The sequence below is a fragment of the Dipodomys merriami genome, unplaced genomic scaffold (assembly GCF_024711535.1).
Source record: "Dipodomys merriami isolate MVZ:Mamm:240054 unplaced genomic scaffold, mDipMer1.0.p SCAF_1, whole genome shotgun sequence".
Taxonomy (NCBI): Eukaryota; Metazoa; Chordata; class Mammalia; order Rodentia; family Heteromyidae; genus Dipodomys; species Dipodomys merriami.
This window is the reverse complement of record NW_027202270.1, coordinates 91,135,358-91,155,036: the sequence shown is the minus strand read 5'-3', so window position 1 is coordinate 91,155,036 and position 19,679 is coordinate 91,135,358. Positions and strand designations below refer to the sequence as shown.

Genomic DNA, 19,679 nt, shown 5'->3' with positions numbered 1-19,679 from the left:
GGAGTCCAACTAGAATAATAAAAGAACTGCAGTGCTAAATGTACGCATTACCCTACTTATGAAACTGTAACCCCTCTGTAGATCAACTTTACAATTAAAAAAAAATTGCAGTGTTATCCAGAACATGAAGATTGAGAATGATTTTTTTTTTCCTCATTGGTTGTGGGGCTTGAATTTACAGCCTGAGCTTTCACTCAAAGCTAGCCCTCTACCACTTTAAGCCAGAATGGTTATTTGGAGATAAAGAGTATGAGACTTTTTTGCCCAGGCAGGCTTTGCACCATGATCCTCAGATCTCAGCCTCCTGATTAGCTAGGATTATAGGTGTGAGCCACCAGTGCCTGAGAATTATTTTTTTCAGTTTATTGACATACTTTATAAAATAATATGGTAGATTTTCATTCAAATATCGTCATATAAAATTTCACAGTACACAGTGATACAAACTGATTAGTATGTATGAAGGCAGCAAACCAAACCAGTACAGGGGAAAGTAGGTAGAAGACAAAATATTTTGCTAACCTTCCTACAATATTGGCACAGTCCATTAAATTCTGCAGTTAAAAAAAAATCACTTAGTTTCCACTTCTTAATCTTCTATATGTTTTTAGTTTTAGTTTTTTAGTTAAGGTGGATTTTTGTTATGTAACCTAGACTGCCCAAGAACTAGCAATGCTCCAGCCTCAGCCTCTGTAATGCTGGAATGATAGAGTACTCAAATGCAGTACCACCACACCAAAGCACCAACACATTGTTATATCTACATTACATAAAATTAATGCTGATAGACAAAAAAGCTAATGTAACAATCTAGAAATCTTGCAAGTAGTTCAGTGATTTAAAAGTAACAAGGAAAAAGCTCTACCAGAATATTTGTTTGTGTGTATTGGTTGTGAAGCCTGAACTCTGGGCCTGGGTGCTGTCCCTCAGCTCTTCAGCTCAAGACTAGTGTTCTACCACTTGAGCCACACCACTTCGGGCTTTTTCTGCATACGTGGTGCTGAGGAATCAAACCCAGAGCCTCATGCGTGCAAGGCAAGCACTCTACCACTGAGCCATCTTCCCAGCCCATCTCTCAGAATATTTTTTTTTGGGGGGTCCGGTCGTGGGGCCTGAACTCTGGGCCTGGGCACTGTCCCTCAGCAATTCAGCTCAAGGCTAGCGCTTTACCACTTGAGTCACAGCGCCACTTCCGCCTTTGTTTTTTTGCTTATGTGGTGCTGAGGAATTGAACCCAGGGCCTCAGGCATGCAAGGCAAGTGCTCTAACACTGAGCCAACTTCCCAGCCCTCTCCCAGAATATTTTTTTTTTCTTTTGGGGGGGGGGGGGGTCGTGGGGTCGTGGGGCCTGAACTCTGGGCCTGGGCGCTATCCCTCAGCTCTTCAGCTCAAGGCTAGCACGATACCACTTGAGCCACAGCGCCACTTCCGGCTTTTTTTTTCTTTTTTTTTTGCTTATGTGGTGCTGAGGAATCGAACCCAGGGCCTCAGGCATGCAAGGCAAGCGCTCTACCACTGAGCCACCTTCCCAGCCCTCTCCCAGAATATTTTTGTATATACTTTTCCATTGTCACAAATGACAAAATAAAAATGTTACATCTTAAAAAGAAGCTAAAAGCAAAATTCACTTTTCCTTCGAAAACACCATTTCTTAGCTCTTAGATCTAATGAGAAAAACTTTAATTTTTTTGGAGAGTATTTCATAAATAAAAACATCAAGTTTATGTTAGTTATACAATGGATCATGTAGCAATATTTTCAACTTAAAGAGATTATAAAATATACCATTGATTCAAGAAAATTTAAAGCTAAAATGTAAATATATTGAAGTAATATGTGTCACACATTAACATGTTCCATCTTTTTTCAGAAATCCATAATTAGGAAAAGTAGGTAGGATAAGGTATCTTTTTCAACTTGTGGTCTGCTGAGCTAAGAAGCACTGGGCCAGCAATTCCTCAGCCTCAGGGAGCCTCACTTCTTAAGCTTATACTGAACTAATTCCCCTCCTGTCTCCTTTTCTCTTACAGCTTTTTGCTTTTGTGACTGATAATCTGAAAATCCTTTCAAGAGTAAAGGTTTGAGGATGGGAAGGTAGCTCAGTGGGAGAGTGCTTACCTTGCATGCATGAGGCTTTGGGTTCGATTCCTTAGTACCACATAAACAGAAAAAGCCGGAAATGGCGCTGTGACTCAAGTGGTATAGAGTGCTAGCCTTGAGATGAATAGCTGAGGGACAGCACTTAGGCCCAGAGTTCAGGCCCCACAACCGATTAAAAAAAAAGAGAGAGATAACTAGATGAAAAATATCTTAGGTACACTAAAGTTCTACTTTCTTTAGACTGCCTCTTTTCCATGAATCAACTTCATACTAGTTTTGCAATGAAAAAAGTAGCCTTATGGTTATAAAGATCCATTCTTTATTTTGATATTAAAAAAACTGCCTAAATTGTAAAGTGTCACTTTTATACTGTTTTAGAACAGGAACAGAATAGGAACATCTGCTACCAACATCAAGGGTATTACATATACTTCAGGTCATTGCTATCAGATATTTTTACTTTTTTGCATTGCTATTGTGAATCAAAGAGCATAGAAGATAGGAACTAATTATCTCCCTCTCCTGATTTTCCATGATTTTTCTTTTTAAATTGTTTTACTGTTATACAGGTTATGTTCAGAGAGGTTACAATTAGATGTTAGGTATACATTTCTTTTTGGACAATGTTGCCCCTTCCCTGGCTCTCTTAGTTTTTCCCTCCTATCCCCACTGATTTTCTATAATTTTTCAAATTATCACTAAGAAATCCACTGGTTGAGCTGAGTGTCCATGGCTCATGCCTATAATCCTAGCTACTCAGGAGGCTGAGATCTGAAGATCTCGGTTCAAAGCCAGCCCGGGCAAGAAAGGCCCTGAAACTCTTAGCTCCAATAAATCGACAGAAAACTGGAAGTGGTGCTGTAGCTCAAATGGTAGAGCACTAGCCTTGAGCTGAAGAGCTGAGGGACAGTGCTCGGGCCCAGAGTTCAAGCCCCACGACCGACCAAAAAACAAAAAAAACCCAAATCCATTGGTTGGCAAGTGACATAATTATGCTAGTGTCTGATAAAGAGAGTATAAAACCAGCCATCTGAGTCAGGTGCCAGTAATCCTAGCTACTCAGGAGGCTGAGATCTGAGGATCCTGGTTCAAAGCTAGTCCAGGCAAGAACATCTGTGAGACTCTTATCTCCAATAAACCACTCAGAAAACTGGAAGTGGTGCTCTGGTAGAGTGTTAGCCTTGAGCAGGAGAGCTGATGGACAGCACCCAGGCCAAGAGTTCAAGCCCTACAACCGACAAAAAACAAAACAACAACAACAAAAAACCATCTGAATACAGCTAAACTAGAAAAATACCTTTTTTTTCCTTCTTTCCTGTTGCTGAAGGGAGATTTTTTTTTTTTTTACTTTATTCTCATTATGGACCATAGACTAGTTATTAACAGTAGGTACTTTTTGGTTATAGCTGTGAAAGTCATTGAATTCTTGAGGTTTGGCATCACTTGGAAAGCAAACTAGAAGATTGTTATGATCTGGATTTGCTTAAACAAATAATATTTCCATTAAAAGTCCAGTTGATAAACTGGTAACATTGAAATAAGCATGTCTGTGCTTATCAGCAAGTTCAGTCAGTTCACTGGATACCACCCCAGAATCTTCAAATGGCAAATCTGAACAGAGGTTCACTGTAGAGTTATGGCCTTGGCTCCATTAGCTATGGTATCTTCTTTCATCTGAATATCTATCAGTCCTTTCCAGCTGTAGCAGCCACTGCGTGGTAAAACTTTGCCACAAAATCTGGTTCACTAACTTCTAGCTGCCGGACAAACTCATTGCGTTCCTCCTCAGCCCAACCTCGAAACCACTGATCCCAGAGACGTAGCTGACATTCAAAGATACAAGGTGGTCGATTTGCCCCAGATACACTAAGCTGCTCCAGACTATCCAGCAGGGGCTGTAATTTTCCTGGCACTGCTTTAGCTACCATGTCCTGTAGAAAACGTTCACGCTGGGGAGCAGACCAAGTGGCAAACCAGTGAAGAATACACTTCATCTCCTGGGAAGTGATATAAGACATTGGAGGAGGGGAGGAGTTGGTAATACTGTCTGGTACTGAGGGTAATGGAGAAGGCAAGGATTGTGGCAGTGAAGAGGAAGATGATTCCAGTGGCATCCTGAAACATAAAATTACTGTTACTTTCTGGATAGTGACCAAAACACCTTTTCCTAGCAACAGTTAATCTTATGGCACCCAGTCTGCATCTACAGAAAAAACTACTGTTCAATTCAGTTCATAGGAAAATAGGATCCTATTACTATTATCATTGGTGATACTAGGGTTTCAGTTCAAGGTCTCATATTCCTTTGGCTTGATTACTCATGACTCAAGCTCCATCACTTGAACCACACCTCCAGTCCAATTTTTTTTTGCTATTTTGTGCCAGTAGTGGGGCTTGAATTCAGGGCCTGTGCTCTTGCTTAGCTTTTTTTTTTGCTCAGGGCTGATGCTCTACCACTTCAGCCACAACTCCACCTCCCTTCTGCTGATTATTTGGGGGGTGGAGTATTGGGGACTTTTCTAACTAGGCTGGCTTTGACCACTGGCACCTGGCTTACTATTTGATACTTTTTATTTTGGCAGTATTGGGATTTGAACCCGTCTTGAGCTTGCTAGGAAGGCACTTTAAATAACTTCGGTCAGTTACACCCCAAACTTTTTTTTTGTCAGTTGTGAGGCTTGAACTCTGGTCCTGGACACTGTAGCTCAGCTCTTCAGCTCAAGGCTAGCATTCTTGTAGAAAACAAACTTTACAACTTTTGTGCAGGGCGGGGGGGGGGGGGGGAGGGGAAGAAGCGGGGAGAATTGGGTGGGGGGGCGGGGGGAAGGATGGGAAGGGGAAACAAAGGAGGAGGCCACAATGCTTGATAAAAAATGTACTCATTATCTTGCCCATGTAACCCCTCTGTACAGTATTTTCACAATAAAAAAAAAAGGCTAGCACTCTACCACTTGAGCCACAGAGCCACTTCTGGTTTCCTGGTGGTTAGCTGGAGATAAGAGTGTGACAGACTTTCCTGCCCAGGCTGATTTTGAACCACGATCCTCAGACCTCAGCTTCCTGAGTAGCTAGGATTACAGGTGTGAGTCACTGGCACCAAACCCCAATCCCCTGGGCCCCCTTTTCTTTTGGTCAGTCTTAGGGCTTGAACTCAGGGCCTGCGCACTGTCCCGGAGCTTATTTTGCTCAAGGCTAATACTCTACCACTTGATCCATAGCACCACTTCTGGCTTTTTCTGTGTATGTGGTACTGAGGAATCAAACTTAGGGCTTCATGCATACTAGGCAAGCATTCTACCACTAAGCCACATTCCCAGCCTTTGTTTTGTTTTTTTGAGATAGAACTTTGCTACGTAGACCAGACCAGATTGTTCTCCAACTTAAAGTTCAGCCACCTAAATATGGGGATTACAGGTGCAAGCCACTGTATTCAACACAATGAGATCCTTTATTTTTGGTGGTTGTGGGGCTTGAACTCTGGGCCTGGGAGCTATCCTTGAGCTCTTTAGCTCAAGGCAAGTGCTCTACCACTCGAATCAAAGCACCACTTTTTTTTTTTCTGTATATGTCGTATTGAAGAATCGAACCCAGGGCTTCATGTATGCTAGACAAGCACTTTACCACTGAGAAACATTCCCAGCCTGGTTTTTGTGTGTGTGGTGTTTGTTTGTTTGTTTTGGGTCCAGTCATAGGGCCTGAACTCTGGGCCTGGGCGCTGTCCCTCAGCTCTTCAGCTCAAGGCTAGTCCTCTACCACTTGAGCCACAGCACCACTTCTGGCTTTTTTCTTTTTGCTTATGTGGTGCTGAGGAATCAAACCCAGGGCCTCATGCATGCAAGGCAAGCGCTCTACCACTGAGCTACCTTCCCAGCCCTTTTGTTGTTTTTTTTTTTTTTGAGACAAGGTCTCACTCTATAACCCAGGCTGGCTCAAACTCACAATGTAGTCCACTATGGCATCAAACTCAGGATATTCCTGCTTCATTCTCCAAAGTGCTAGGGCTCCAAATAAAACAGGCATGTACCATCACACCCAATGCCGCTACACTATTCTTCTATGTAAAACTTAAAAATAGTCAATTAAGCAGGCTAGAAATGTAGCTTAGTGGTAGAATGCTTGCCTAGCATGCATGAAGCCCTGGGTTCGATTCCTCAGTCCCATATAAACAGAAAAAGCCAGAAGTGGTGCTGTGGCTCAAGTGGTAGAGTGTTAGCCTTGAGTATAGAGAGACCCAAGGACAGTGCCCAGGCCTTAATTTCAAGCTCCAGGACCAGAGGGAAAAAAAAAAAAATCATATAAGGCCAGCCTGGAAAATATAGAGAGGCCCTGACACAAAACAAATCAAAGTAATAACAACATATTATTTCTTGCTTGTTGTCTCTCTCCTCCTATGTTCCAGGTTGGGTTAAGAAAAAAAAACAATAATGTTGACCCAACATAACTTCTCAAAAGCATACTTTTATAAAAATCAGGGACATGCAACTGGTCAGGGCCTAAATGATCATTGCTCCAGAGCCATTACCAAGGGAAGAAAAAAATAACCATATATGATTTAAAAATTTTTTCTGCAACTGTGTATAAAGCCTCTACAATGTCAGTAATTTCATATAATTCGCTTATTTTTGTAAAACACCAGAAAATACTAAAAGAGTAGGGTTAAGTAACAAATAAAGCAGGAAGCTGTTGGCTCATGCCTGTACTCAGGAGGTTGAGATCTGAGGATCTCTGTTCGAAGCCAGCCTGGGCAGCAAAGTCTATGAGATTCTTACCTCCAATTAACCACCCCAAAACGAGAAGTGGAGCTCTGGCTCAAAGTGGTAGAACGTAGCCTGGAGCAGAAAAGTCCACGACCAAAAAAACCAAAAACAAAAAGGCTATGAAATAAGTCAGCTTGTTCGTTGGCTTCGGAAGAATCTACTAAGTGTGTTTTGTTTAATACCCATTGGTGCGCTGCTATGGATTTTTGTGTCATGAATGCAAATAAAAAGTCAGGCAAGTTTGCCTTGAGTCGTTTTCAGTCCTACTGATTCTTTTAATGAGAAACTTAGACCATTTGTCTATGACCTACATTATTGTTTGTGCTTTTTCTTTTGCAAGCTGGAAGATTAGTAGCGACAAAAAAGGTAACTCCTAAATATCAGAATGGTTTAAAGTGGTTGCCATGCTCAGTGCGATGCTAACAGAAAGCAGTTCCTCCAGAAGGAACTTTATTCTCTCATTCCAGGGAAAGGGAAACTTTCCGCATGGCTTTCCACGGTACTCAAGTTCAGGGTCATCAATCAGTTAGTTCATTTTTTTTTTTCTGAATGGAAAAACACGAGGCTGACTTTTGCCCATTTTGGAAGCCTCACCACGAGCCTCTTATTTCCATGTCCCCTAAGTGCAATGTATTCCTTAGATGGAATGGCGAAGATTCGAAAGATAGGGCACCGCGGCGGTTTTGGTTAAAGAAGCCGGCGGCCTTTAGCAGGCCTGGGCCCTGCGAAGGTAGCTCGCCAACACTGAGTCAGGCCTGGCCCAAGGAGGAACTTCTTCCCTTCTTACCTCCCCTTTCCTCTCAGAGGGCACCCGGGGGATCACCACAAAAGTCCTTCAATTCCAACTACAGCCGCCGCTTCCATGTTTCCTGAAAACCCTGCACAGGGCCAGCCGGGCTGCCCACGCACTTCCGGCCTCGGACGGGGCCCCAAACACCCAGGCGCCCCAGCGCCCGCTCCGGAGACAGCCGAACACCTCCGAGTAGCGTGAAGCCGGAGGCGACCCTTCCGAGTACACTCGAGTCCCAGACTCGACAGGGACGAAGATGGCCGAGCCCGGAAGCACGGGGAGGGCGGGGGAGGCGCAGGGCAGACGCACCGACCCCGATTGGTGCCGACGTGGAGGCGGGGACGCCCGAGCGGCCTCGGAGGAACCCGGGAGGCTCTGAGTGGTAATCGAGGGGTAGACTATGGCAGTGGGCGGGGTCAGCGCTGCACATTCGCGGGGCGTTGACGGAAGTTCCCGAAGATGCCCGAAGCCGTCGGGACGGACCCGAGTACCTCACGCAAGATGGCGGAGCTGGAGGAGGTGACTCTGGACGGGAAGCCTCTTCAGGCGCTGCGGGTGACCGACCTGAAGGCCGCCCTGGAGCAGCGAGGCCTAGCCAAGAGCGGGCAGAAGAGTGCCCTGGTCAAGCGGCTCAAAGGGGTGAGGAGTCGGCGTCGCTGGGGTGTCGGAGGGGAGCGGACCCGGTAGAGACGAGTCTCCGCCGCGGCGCAGGCGCAGTGTCCGGGCTTGGCGCGAGCCCTCTCAGGCCGCCAGCGCGAGCCTGCGGTCCCGCGCGCTCGGTAGTTGGTGCGGCTCGCGCAGGAACTGAGATCGCACCCGTTCCCGCCCTAACGGCAGCAGCGCGAGCCTAAAATGGGAGGGTGCGCGCTACTCTCCCGGAGTGTCTTAAGCTCCTTCCTCCTTCCCCCACCCCCTCCTTGTTTGTGTCTGTGGTTTCGGCGCATGCGCTGCAGAAGGAGTTAAATCCCACTACAACCCCTGGAGTCGCTGGCCTGAGGGGGACGAGTTAGTTAGGCTAGGTTGGAGTTGGGGTACGGTTGGGCTGAGGAGTGGGACGCGGTTGGTATCTGTACCTGCGGGAATATAGTTGGGGTGGGGCAAAAATGTCTGTTAGATTAGGAGGTGAGATGAAGAGAAGTCTTGATTGAAGGACTTGGGGGAGAGGTGTGTAATTTGTAGGGAATTTGGTTTGGGGAAAAGATTGGTGGGAAGGATGAGGCAGGGTGCTGGTTTATGTTGGCGATTTTGAATCGGTTCGAGTTAGATGAGGTGGACTTGTCATAAGGAGTGTTTAGGTTTGGTGTGAATGGAGGGAAGATGAAAATGTCTTGGTTTTCATTAGGGTTCGTTAGGATATGTGGCAGAGAGTATTGTTTAGGGCAAAACTGGGTCTAGAGTTGAGCTGGCAGACCGTTGCTTGTAGATAAACTGACAGTTTTGTGTGGGCGTGTACGGATTGGGCCAGTCCACAGTTTACAGGGTCGTTGGTCATTTTTCTTTGAAATTTTTTATAACTTCGATAAATCAAGGTGTTGCTCTGCTAAAAATGATATATAAGCTCACTCTAGTAGTGTAGTCCTGGGTAACTAAACAAGTAATTCAGTCAGACCCAAAGTTTCATGTATTTAGGGCTCGTTGGAGTTCTTGAAGTGATTATGCTTCCTGTACAGATTTAGAAAGGGCTCCAGTCAAAATTGCAAAAGATAATAGGGGTTGAAGTACAGATTCTGTCACTGTCTCAGATTTTATGAAATAGTCAGGTCACTGGTTCTCTGTGTGGCTGTGTTTTACATTTGTACATTTAGGAGCAGTAACCATGGTTACCGTTAAGGGTCTTGTGAAGATGAATGAGAACAGTATTAGTTAAGGGATTTGGGGACTCTGTAAAATGGTTTAAGTGTGTATTTAAAGTCATCCAATTTAATGAAGAGGTGGTAGGAGGGGTGGAGATTTTTTTTTTCTTCCTGGTTTCTGACTTTTGCCCTTCTCTATACCAGGCTCTAATGCTAGAAAATTTACAGAAACATTCGACACCCCATGCTGCATTCCAGCCAAATTCCCAGGTAAGAAAGAAGGTTTCTTAGATTTAGTGGGCTGTTTAGAGATACAAATACCTGGAATGACTTGGTGTTAACAAAGTTGATGCTTAATTCCTTGCCCACATTTTTCTAAGTGTCTTTGGTTGGCAGTATTCTCATACTAGGATAGTTGAAGTCTTATCAAGCATAGTTTTACACAAAGGCTTGTTATTAGTGGTGTGTGTGTGTGTGTGTGTGTGTGTGTGTGTGTGTGAAGGCTTGTTATTAGTGGTGTGTGTGTGTGTGTGTGTGTGTGTGTTGGTCCTCAAGGCTAGTGCACTACTTCTTAAGCTACAGCTCCACTTCCAGCTTTTTGGTGGTTAACTGTAGATAGAGTCTCATCAAGTTTCCTGCTCAAGCTGGCTTCGAGCTTTGATCCTTAGATTTCAGCCTCCTGTAGCTAGTATTACAGGCCTGAGCTACCAGCACCCAGCCTGTTAGTGAATTTCTGACTCTTGAAGCTGAGTATAGCAAAAGATGTGGCTCTGCTTAAGTATGGTACAGGAATCTGATGTCATTTACTTGCTATTGATTTGGGAAAAGTAGTTGGTATCTTTCAACATAGATAAAAGTAGGCTATGAATAGGGCAGTGTAGAAAAATACGTTTGGCCAGGTGCAGTTGGCTCACACCTGTAATTCTAACTATTCAGGAAGTTGAAATTTGAAGGTAAAAGGTTCAAAGCCAGCTTGAGCAGGAAAGTTCATGAGACTTATCTACAGTTAACCATCAAAAAGCCAGAAGTAGAACTGAGGCTCAAATGGTAGAGCACGTGCCTTGAGTGAAATAGCCCTGAGTTCAAAGCCCCAGTGTACTGGGAGTAGGGGGAAAGAAAAACTCTTACTGGCATAGATTTTCTATGATATTCAATCATTTATAAATCATCCACTACTTCTGGAATTGATTGCTTACCCATATGCAGTAATTCTTAATAATTCTTAGGACAAGAAATTTAACATTTTCCAGTTTTTTGCAGGTTAATTGGAGATAGTCTCCTAGATTTATCAGCATGTGTTGGCTTCAGACTGCAGTTATCAGATCTCAGCTTCCTAAGTAGTTAGGGTTATTGGTGTGAGCCACCTGGCACAGCCCAAAATTCATAGTTTTATAACTGCTGTACTGAGCTTTCGTGGAGCTGCTTTAAAGAGTTTCCTAGGAAAGGTACTTTATTCTAAAGACAGCCAAATTCATATTCCATGCTTATGTTTGATTAGATATAATTTTATGTGCCTTCTATAATTGGTTTCTGCATAAGACTTATTTTGAATAATTTTTTCTATAGTTAATAATAAACATTCTTAGACTTCATATGGTAAGGTTCCTTTCAGCCTTCAAAAATCCCTTCATTATAATGTGCCACACATAAAGGAAAAAATCTCAGTCTTTGTTAGCACAGTGGTATACAGCTGAAGTCCCAGGATACTGTGGAAAACAAGAAAGCTTTCCTAGTACCTTGTTACCACCTCATTAAGCGACAGGTATCCTAATCTAGCCATTACCCAGAGGCTAAGTAACAAGCAAGCTGGACACCAGTGGCTCATGCCTGTAATCCTAGCTACTCAGGAGGATCTGAGGATCAAAGCCAGCCCAGGTAAGAGACTCTCTTTTTTTTGGGGGGGGGGTCCAGTCGTGGGGCCTGAACTCTGGGCCTGGGCACTGTCCCTCAGCTCTTCAGCTCAAGGCTAGCACTCTACCACTTGAGCTACAGCGCCACTTCCGGCTTTTTTCTTTTTGCTTATGTGGTGCTGAGGAATCGAACCCAGGGCCTCATGCATGCAAGGCAAGCGCTCTACCACTGAGCACCTTCCCAGCCCCAAGAAACTCTTATCTACAGTAAACTACTTAGAAAAAGCCAGAAGTGATGCTGTGGCTCAAATGGTAGAATGCTAGCCTTGAGCACAAAGGGGCTCAGGGACAGCACCAGGCCCTGAGTTCAAGCCACAGGACAGCCCCTCCCCCAACTCATCTCCTCCCCACCCCCACCCCCACCCAAAAAAAAAAAACTGCATGAAATAGTCGTTACAATTGTATTCCTTTTGATTACTGATTTTGGTCTTTGAAGATCTACTTTTTTTGGGGGGGGGGATCCGGTCGTGGGGCCTGAACTCTGGGCCTGGGCACTGTTCCTCAGCTCTTCAGCTCAAGGCTAGAGTTCTACAACTTGAGCCACAGCGCCACTTCCGGCGTTTTTCTTTTTGCTTACGTGGTGCTGAGGAATCGAACCCAGGGCCTCAGGCATGCAAGGCAAGCGCTCTACCACTGAGCCACCTTCCCAGCCCTCATTTTTAATTAATACTTTTTAAGTGTGCAACCATGATATTTAAATAAATGAAGGAATAATTTAATAACCAAAAATTGGTAGTAATATAGTACATATAATTTAATAATATACAGATTTTTCTCACATATATATGTATATTATAGCAATGTATATATCTATACATTGGTCACTCCTGGGGCTTCATCTCAGGTCCTTGGATGAAGGTCTACTTTTATTAAAAGAACTTTTACAAGCCAGGCGCTGGAGGCTCAAGCCTGTAATCATAGCTACTCAGGAGGCTGAGATTTGAGGATCATGGTTCAAAGCCAGCCCGGGCTGGAAAGGCCATGAGACTCTGATCTCCAATAAACCACTAGAAAACTGGAAGTGGCACTGTGGCTCAAGTGGTAGAATGCTAGTCTTGAGCTGAAGAGCTGAGGGACAATGCCCAGGCCTAGAGTTCAAGGCCCATGACTGACCAAAAAAAAAAAAAGAATTTTTACACCAAACGTTCTCTGGTATGTGCACCTGGTATCTGTTGAATAAGGAGATACTCATTTCATTTTTACTTTAGGTTAAAATAAACATTTACTGTGCTTAGGGAGTATAACTACTAACACAAAGTATTCAATTTTATGTGAGACAGAGTTTGTATGGTTGTGTTTTCTCTGGAGTTCTCATAGACTTAACAAGGAGAACTTTTGAAGAGAATGCTAAAAAAACAGAAGAATCACATGGAAATTGCCTTACAGAAAAAAATGTAAAGAGAGGGCTGGGAAGGTGGCTCAGTGATAGAGCACTTGCCTTGCATGCTCGAGGCCCTGGGTTTGATTCCTCAGCACCACATAAGAAAAAAGCCGGAAGTGGCGCTGTGGCTCAAGTGGTAGAGTGCTAGCCTTGAGCTGAAGAGTGGGACAGGGCCCACACCCAGAGTTCAGACCCCACGAAAGTGGTAGAGTGCTAGCCTTGAGCTGAAGAGCTGAGGGACAGGGCCCACGCCCAGAGTTCAGGCCCCATGACCGGACCCCCCTTCCGCCCCCCAAAAAAAAAAAAGAAAGAAAAGAAATGCAAAGAGATAAGTCCCAAGGCTTTAAATTTATACCAAGGTTGTCTTTTTTTTTCCTTTTTTTTTCTTTGTTGGTAGTGGGCTTTGAACTCTGGGCCTGGGTGCTGTCCCTCAGCTCTTCAGCTCAAGGCTAGTGCTCTACCACTTGAGCCACAGCTCCACTTCTGGTTTTCTGAATGATTTATTGGCGTTAAGAGTCTCACTGAGTTTCCTGCCCAGGCTGGTTTTGAACCTGGATCCTCAGATCTCAGCCTCCTAAGTAGCTAGGATTACAGGCGTGAGCCAAGGTGCTTGGTCCAGGATGTCCTTTTACCCCAAGAAAATAATAAGAGTTTTTGTTGTTGTTGTTGATGGTGATTAATTAGTTTATAATAGTGTGGAAATGGAGTTATAACTGTTACATGAGAATACCTTTTCATCTCTTGATTTCATATTTTTTTTTCATTTTAGGCTTTTTGGAGTTGTTTTACAAGGTGTTTTCAGAATTGGTATTTTGGAGGGATTAGTTCTTTTTTTCCCTTCTCACTTTTGATGCTGCTAATTTTGTAGATTGTCTAAAACTCTAAATTAAAAGGCATAATTCAAATTGGAGAATGTAGCTCAGTTAAGCATGCATGCCCAACATGCCTGAGGCTCTGGGTTTGATATCATTCCATATCCCAAAACAGGCATAGTTTCAAGTTTTTTGGTTTTTTTTTGGGGGGGGGAAGGGGTGTGATGAAGGGTGCTAATACTGGTTCTTTTTTTTCTTGGGGTCCGGTCATGGGGCCTGAACTCTGGGCCTGGGCGCTGTCCCTCAGCTCTTCAGCTCAAGGCTAGTGCTTTACCACTTGAGCCACAGCGCCACTTCTGGCTTCAATTCTTTTTGCTTATGTGGTGATCGAACCCAGGGCCTCAGGCATGCAAGGCAAGTGCTCTACCACTGAGCCACCTTCCCAGCCCCTAAAGTAGGAGTTTTTAACTCCCATTTCCTGCATGGGGAATAGGAAATGTTTCTCTTTTTCCTGTTCTCCCTACTTTAAACTTGTTGCACTAGAATAAATTTTTGCTAAAACTTAAAAAAAAAAAAAAAAAACTCAACATAGTTGCTTTTTTTTTTTTTTGCCATTATTTGCCACTCAGTTTATTTATTCTGGGTGTGTGTGTGTGTGTGTGTGTGTGTGTGTGTGTGTGTGTGTGTGTGTGTGTGTGTGTGTGTGTGTGTGTGTGTGTGTGTGTGTGTGTGTGTGTGTGTGTGTGTGTGTGTGTGTGTGTGTGTGTGTGTGTGTGTGTGTGTGTGTGTGTGTTTTGCCCATCATGGTACCTGAACTCTGGGACTGGGTGCTGTCCTTCAGCTCTTCAGTTCAAGGCTAGCGCTCTACCGCTGGAGCCAAAGTACCACTCCAGGCCTTTTCTGTTTCTGTGGTGTTGAGGAATTGAACCCAGGGCCTCATGCATGCTAGGCAAGCACTCTACCACTGAGCCACCTTCCCAGTCCTTATTCTGGTCTTTATAGGAGTAGCTTAGAAAAGGGTCTTCCAGGGCTGGGAAGGTAGCTCAGTGGTAGAGTGCTTGCCTTGCATGCATGAGGCCCTGGGTTCGATTCCTCAGCACCACATAAGCAGAAAAAGCTGGAAGTGGCACAGTGGCTCAAGTGGTAGAGCACTAGCCTTGAGCTGAAGATTTGAGGGACAGTGCCCAGGCCCAGAGTTCAGGCCCCACAACTGGCCAAAAAAAAAGGGTCTTCCAGCCAGGTACCAGTGGCTCACATCTGTAATTCTAGCTACTCAGGAAGCTGAGATCTAAGGATCATGGATCAAAGCTAGCCAGCCAGGAAAGTCTGTGAGACTATCTCCAATTAACTACCAGAAAATTGGAAGTGGTGCTTTGGCTCAGGTGGTAGAGTGCTAGCCTTGAGCTGAAGAGCTCATGGACAGAACTCAAGCCGAGTTCAAGCCCCACAACCAACCAAAAAAAAGGGGGGGGGTCTTCCAAGGGCTTATTTTTCTTGGGGTTCTTTGCTCCATGAAATTTTCTTGATTTGTATTCCTAGATTTTCTTTCTTCTTTTCCTCTATACAGATTGGGGAAGAAATGAGTAAGAACAGTTTCATAAAGCAGTATCTGGAAAAGCAGCAAGAGCTACTTAGGCAGCGTCTAGAACGTGAAGCTCGAGAAGCTGCAGAACTTGAAGGTAAGCCCAGATTGTCATTTCTAACAAGTTTTTCAATTTTATCCTTGTTACCAAGTAGATAGGTCTAACTAGGCAATTTCAGGATTAAGCCAGGGTGAGACTGCTGCTCATTTGCGCTGGTATTTTATGGAGCCAAATGAGTTAATGTTTACCTTTGTCAATGAAAGGGACATTTAATTTCACTGTTCTAATAGAAAACAATTCCTGCCAAAAGGAAGAGTTGTTAAGTAATGTAAGCTACTGTTTACATGAAGTAGAGCTTAATTCTAGTGTTTCTTCCTTATGTACAGTGCTCTTTTTAGTATACATCTCTGTATCTATGACTTTGATATCCCTCACTCCTCTACATATTCCCATATGCTGAGCCCTTCACTCCCTCCCTGCCCCGACCCAATCTGTGCTTTGCAGAAGCTTCAGCTGAGTCGGAGGACGAGATGATCCAGCCTGAGGGAGTGGCTTCCCTGCTGCCTCCTGACTTTCAGAGCAGCCTGGAGAGACCAGAGCTGGAGCTCAGCAGACATTCGCCCAGTACGTATCTCCCTCCCCACTGCGCTGCCTTGGCAATCCTGCGTAGTTGGTGGGGGGAGGTAGTTATACCTCCTTTCATGCTAATCCTCCATGAAAGTCCCAGGAAAGTTCTGTGGCATTGATATTTGATACCTGTTTTTTAGGGAAATTATGTCCTTTTTGAAGTCTTTCACAAGGTGGTATTTTTCTTCTTATTTATACCTCCAGTCTTGTACTCCGAATTTAGCAACAATTTCCATCCCTTTAACCTTCCTGTTATAATGTGTTGTATATCCAGTTAACCTCCAAAATCAAGCATATGATGAAGTTTATATATCTGAAATTGAGCATCTGATGCAGTTTATATATATATCACATGAATGAACTGGGCACCAGGAATAAATACATGAGAGAAAAAGACAAATCTGCCCTAGGAAAACTTACAGTTGGTTGCAAAAGTGGACATTCTACAAATAACTACGCAACTGTTAAATTCTTATTAAGGGCAATGCAGAGTATTGTGTGAGTGTATTATAGTGAGCTCTAACCTAGTATATGGGATTGGTAAAGGCAGAGTTCATTTTTTTTCACATTATAGTTATTTGGCATAGTATATATTACATAGCATAAACATAATGAATGTGTATATACATATATATATATACACATATAAATAACATAGTATCCATGTAAAACATTGTAAATACAGTCTTTGGTTTTTGGGAACTGTCTGTGCCAGTATACTTTTTCAGGAGAACATGTATAGAAGACAATGAACAGTATGTAGATGTAATGTAGTAAGTACTTCGAATCATTAGTAATCACTGGTGGGTAAAGGTCCCTCTGTTAAATACAGAGGGACCTTTTGAAATGCCTTTTGAAATGTTAGGAAATTTCAAAACATTTTATATAATTCCTATGTTAGAATAGAATTTTGGGAGATATTTAATGGTGAGAGGGAAATTTCCTGAAAGTTAGAAAAAATAGAGGGACCTTTAAGTGTAGTTTTAAGGTTCTGATTTATTCAGTGCCTAGTTTTCTTGAGCCTAGTTTTTGTCCTTGAAGGAGACTTTTAGTGGTAGTACTGTTGTTTGTTTGTTTCTTTACTAGGGTCTCATGATAGGCAAACATTTGCCTAATATATGAACTATGTTTCCAGTCCTGGGAACTTTTTTTTTTTTTTTTGGGGGTCCGGTCGTGGGGCCTGAACTCTGGGCCTGGGCACTGTCCCTCAGCTCTTCAGCTCAAGGTGAGCGCTCTACCATTTGAGCCATAGCGCCACTTCCGGCTTTTTTCTTTTTGCTTATGTGGTGCTGAGGAATCGAACCCAGGGCCTCAGGCATGCAAGGCAAGCGCTCTACCACTGAGCCACCTTCCCAGTTCCCTGGGAACTTTTTTTAATATAGTACTAATGACACTTTGGAATTAAGTTTCTTCATGAACCCTTTTTTGCCTAAATGTGAATGTAGTAGACACTCAATTGATCTGCTTTACTGATGGTGCTTATTTCCTTGATTATAAAGCCAAAATGCAGGAGATGGGCTGGGAAGGTGGCTCAGTGGTAGAGCGCTTGCCTTGTATGCATGAGGCCCTGGGTTCGATTCCTCAGCACCACATAAGCAAAAAGAAAAAAGCCGGAAGTGGTGCTGTGGCTCAAGTGGTAGAGCGCTAGCCTTGAGCTGAAGAGCTGAGGGACAGTGCCCAGGCCCAGAGTTCAGGCCCCATGACCGGACCCCCCCCCAAAAAAAAAACAAAAAACAAAAAATGCAGGAGAAAGTTCTTAGTGTGTGTGCACATGTATGTGTGTTTGCTGAAACTGGAGCTTGAATTGAGGGCTTATGCACTGTCCTCTAGCTTTTTCTTGGCTCAAGGTTGGCATTCTACCACTTGAGCCATAGCTCAACTTCCAGATGTTTGATGGTTAGTTGGAGTTGAGACTCTTTCACAGACTTCTCTGCCTGGACTAGCTTCAAGCCATGATCCTCAGATCTCAGCCTCCTGAATAGCTAGGATTATAGGCGAGAACCGCTAGCACCTAGTGAGAAATGACTTTTATAAATGGACAGTGTTTTTTCTTAAAAGTCAACAAACTATTGAAAACTTGTCTCTGTGCCTAGAGTATATGGGAATTGTTAAAGTCTATTGAGGAGAGAATGATCCAACATAAAACTAACAGTAGAAGATAGTATGCAACATAAGTAACATAGACACACATGTAATACATAGGTTTGTATTCAGAGGCCCAGTCTTGGTATGTAGCCCAGATGGCATTGAGATCCTCCTACTTCTCCCAAGTGCTGGCATTATGGGTATGTGTCACTATGCCCTGTCACTGTAGGAATTCAGAAGAATAAAACATCTTGACCAGAAAATGCCTCATGGCAAAGGAGTTTTTTTTTTTTTTTTTTTTGTCAGCTGTGGGGCCTAAACTCTAAGCCTGGGCACTGTCCCTAAGCTCTTCAGCTCAAGGCTAGCACTCTACCACTTGAGCCATAGTGCCACTTGTTTTTTTCTGCTTACGTGGTACTGAGAAATCAAACCCAGGGCCTCATGTATGTGAGGCAAGCACTCTACCACTGTGCCAACTTCCCAGCCCAGGAGTAAGATTTGAGATGAGCCTTAGATACAGTATTTAAATTAACAGAGTACACAAGACAATATTTTTAGAAAGGAACAAAGGCATATAGATAGAAATAGATACAATATTTTTGAAAGAAAGGCAAACTGATAGCACCACAGTAAAATCCTCATATTCAAGAATAGGCTAATATTATAGTGATAATATTACAGAGGGGTTTAAATGCCAAGACCGCAAGTATGAGCTTTTTTTAATTTTATAGATAATGAGGAAACTATTGAAAATTCTTCAGTTTTGGTGTTTGAACTCAGGGCCTTATGCTTGCTAAGCAGATGTTCTACCCCTTCAGTATACCCCAGGCTTTTGGTCTTGTTTTGGATGGAAGATTGGGACTGGTCTTGGACTGCAGTGGTTCTTTCTTTGCCTCGTTCCTACCTGGGATTACAGATGTCCACCACCAGGCCTGTCTTATTTGTTGAGGGGGAATTTCCCTAACTCTTTGCCGAGGCTATCTTTGAACTAAAGTTCTCCTGCTCTACACTTCCTAGAGTAATGGATTATAAGCAAGAGACACCATACTCAGACTTGAAAATTATACTAAGAACTTAACAAGGACCATGATTTGATAAAGACTCCTTTTTTTTTTTTTAATAAAAAGAAAGACTTTCTAGATATAACTTAAAGTGAAAATGAGGAATGGATTCTGAAGAGAAATAGGTTTCAAAAGTGAAGATTAACCCAGGTGCTGGTAGCTCACACCTGTAATCTTAGCCATATAGGAGGCTGAGATCTGAGGATAGTGATTCAAAGCCAGCCCACCCAGGCAGGAATATCTGTGGAGTTCTTTACCTGTAGTTAACCATCAAAAAGCCAAAAGTGGAGCTGTGGCTCAGGTGGTAGAGCACTGGCTTTTTTTTTTTTTTTTTTTTTTTTTTTTTTTGCCGGTCGTGGGCCTGAACTCTGGGTCTGGGCGCTGTCCCTCAGCTCTTCAGCTCAAGGCTAGCACTCTTTTTTTTTTTTTTTTTTTTTTTTTTTTTTTTTTTTTTTTGTGGGTTGTGGGGCTTGAACTCTGGGCCTGGGCGCTGCCCCTCAGCTCTTCAACTCAAGGCTAGCGCTCTACCACTTGAGCCACAGTGCCACTTCCGGCTTTTTCTGCTTATGTGGTGCTGAGGAATTGAACCCAGGGCCTCATGCATGCAAGGCAAGCACTCTACCACTGAGCCACCTTCCCAGCCCTGAGAAAGAGAAAAAGAAAAAAAAATGCTCAGGGACAGAACCCAGCCCCTGAATTAAAGCTCTAGGACCAGCAAAAAAAACAACCAAAAAAAAAGAGCTGTGGAAACCAGTCTCTTTAGTGCTTATGGCTTTAATT

General features: G+C 43.5%; 1 protein-coding gene across 6 annotated transcripts in view; it reads left to right on the top strand.

The window, feature by feature from the left end:
• The first annotated feature begins 7,908 nt into the window (after nt 1-7,908).
• Nucleotides 7,909-19,679, top strand: part of Acin1 (apoptotic chromatin condensation inducer 1) — a 50,544-nt gene continuing 38,773 nt past the window's right edge. For 4 of the 6 annotated variants that reach the window (XM_070025079.1, XM_070025063.1, XM_070025070.1 and 1 more), the window contains exons 1-4: nt 7,909-8,286; nt 9,645-9,710; nt 15,111-15,222; nt 15,631-15,750. In XM_070025079.1, coding sequence (XP_069881180.1) covers nt 8,107-8,286; nt 9,645-9,710; nt 15,111-15,222; nt 15,631-15,750 — 478 coding nt within the window. In that variant the 5' untranslated portion in view covers nt 7,909-8,106. Of the gene's footprint in view, nt 8,287-8,744; nt 8,812-9,644; nt 9,711-15,110; nt 15,223-15,630; nt 15,751-19,679 lie in introns of those variants that run through there. The other 2 variants (XM_070025100.1, XM_070025089.1) reach the window with 2 other exon arrangements.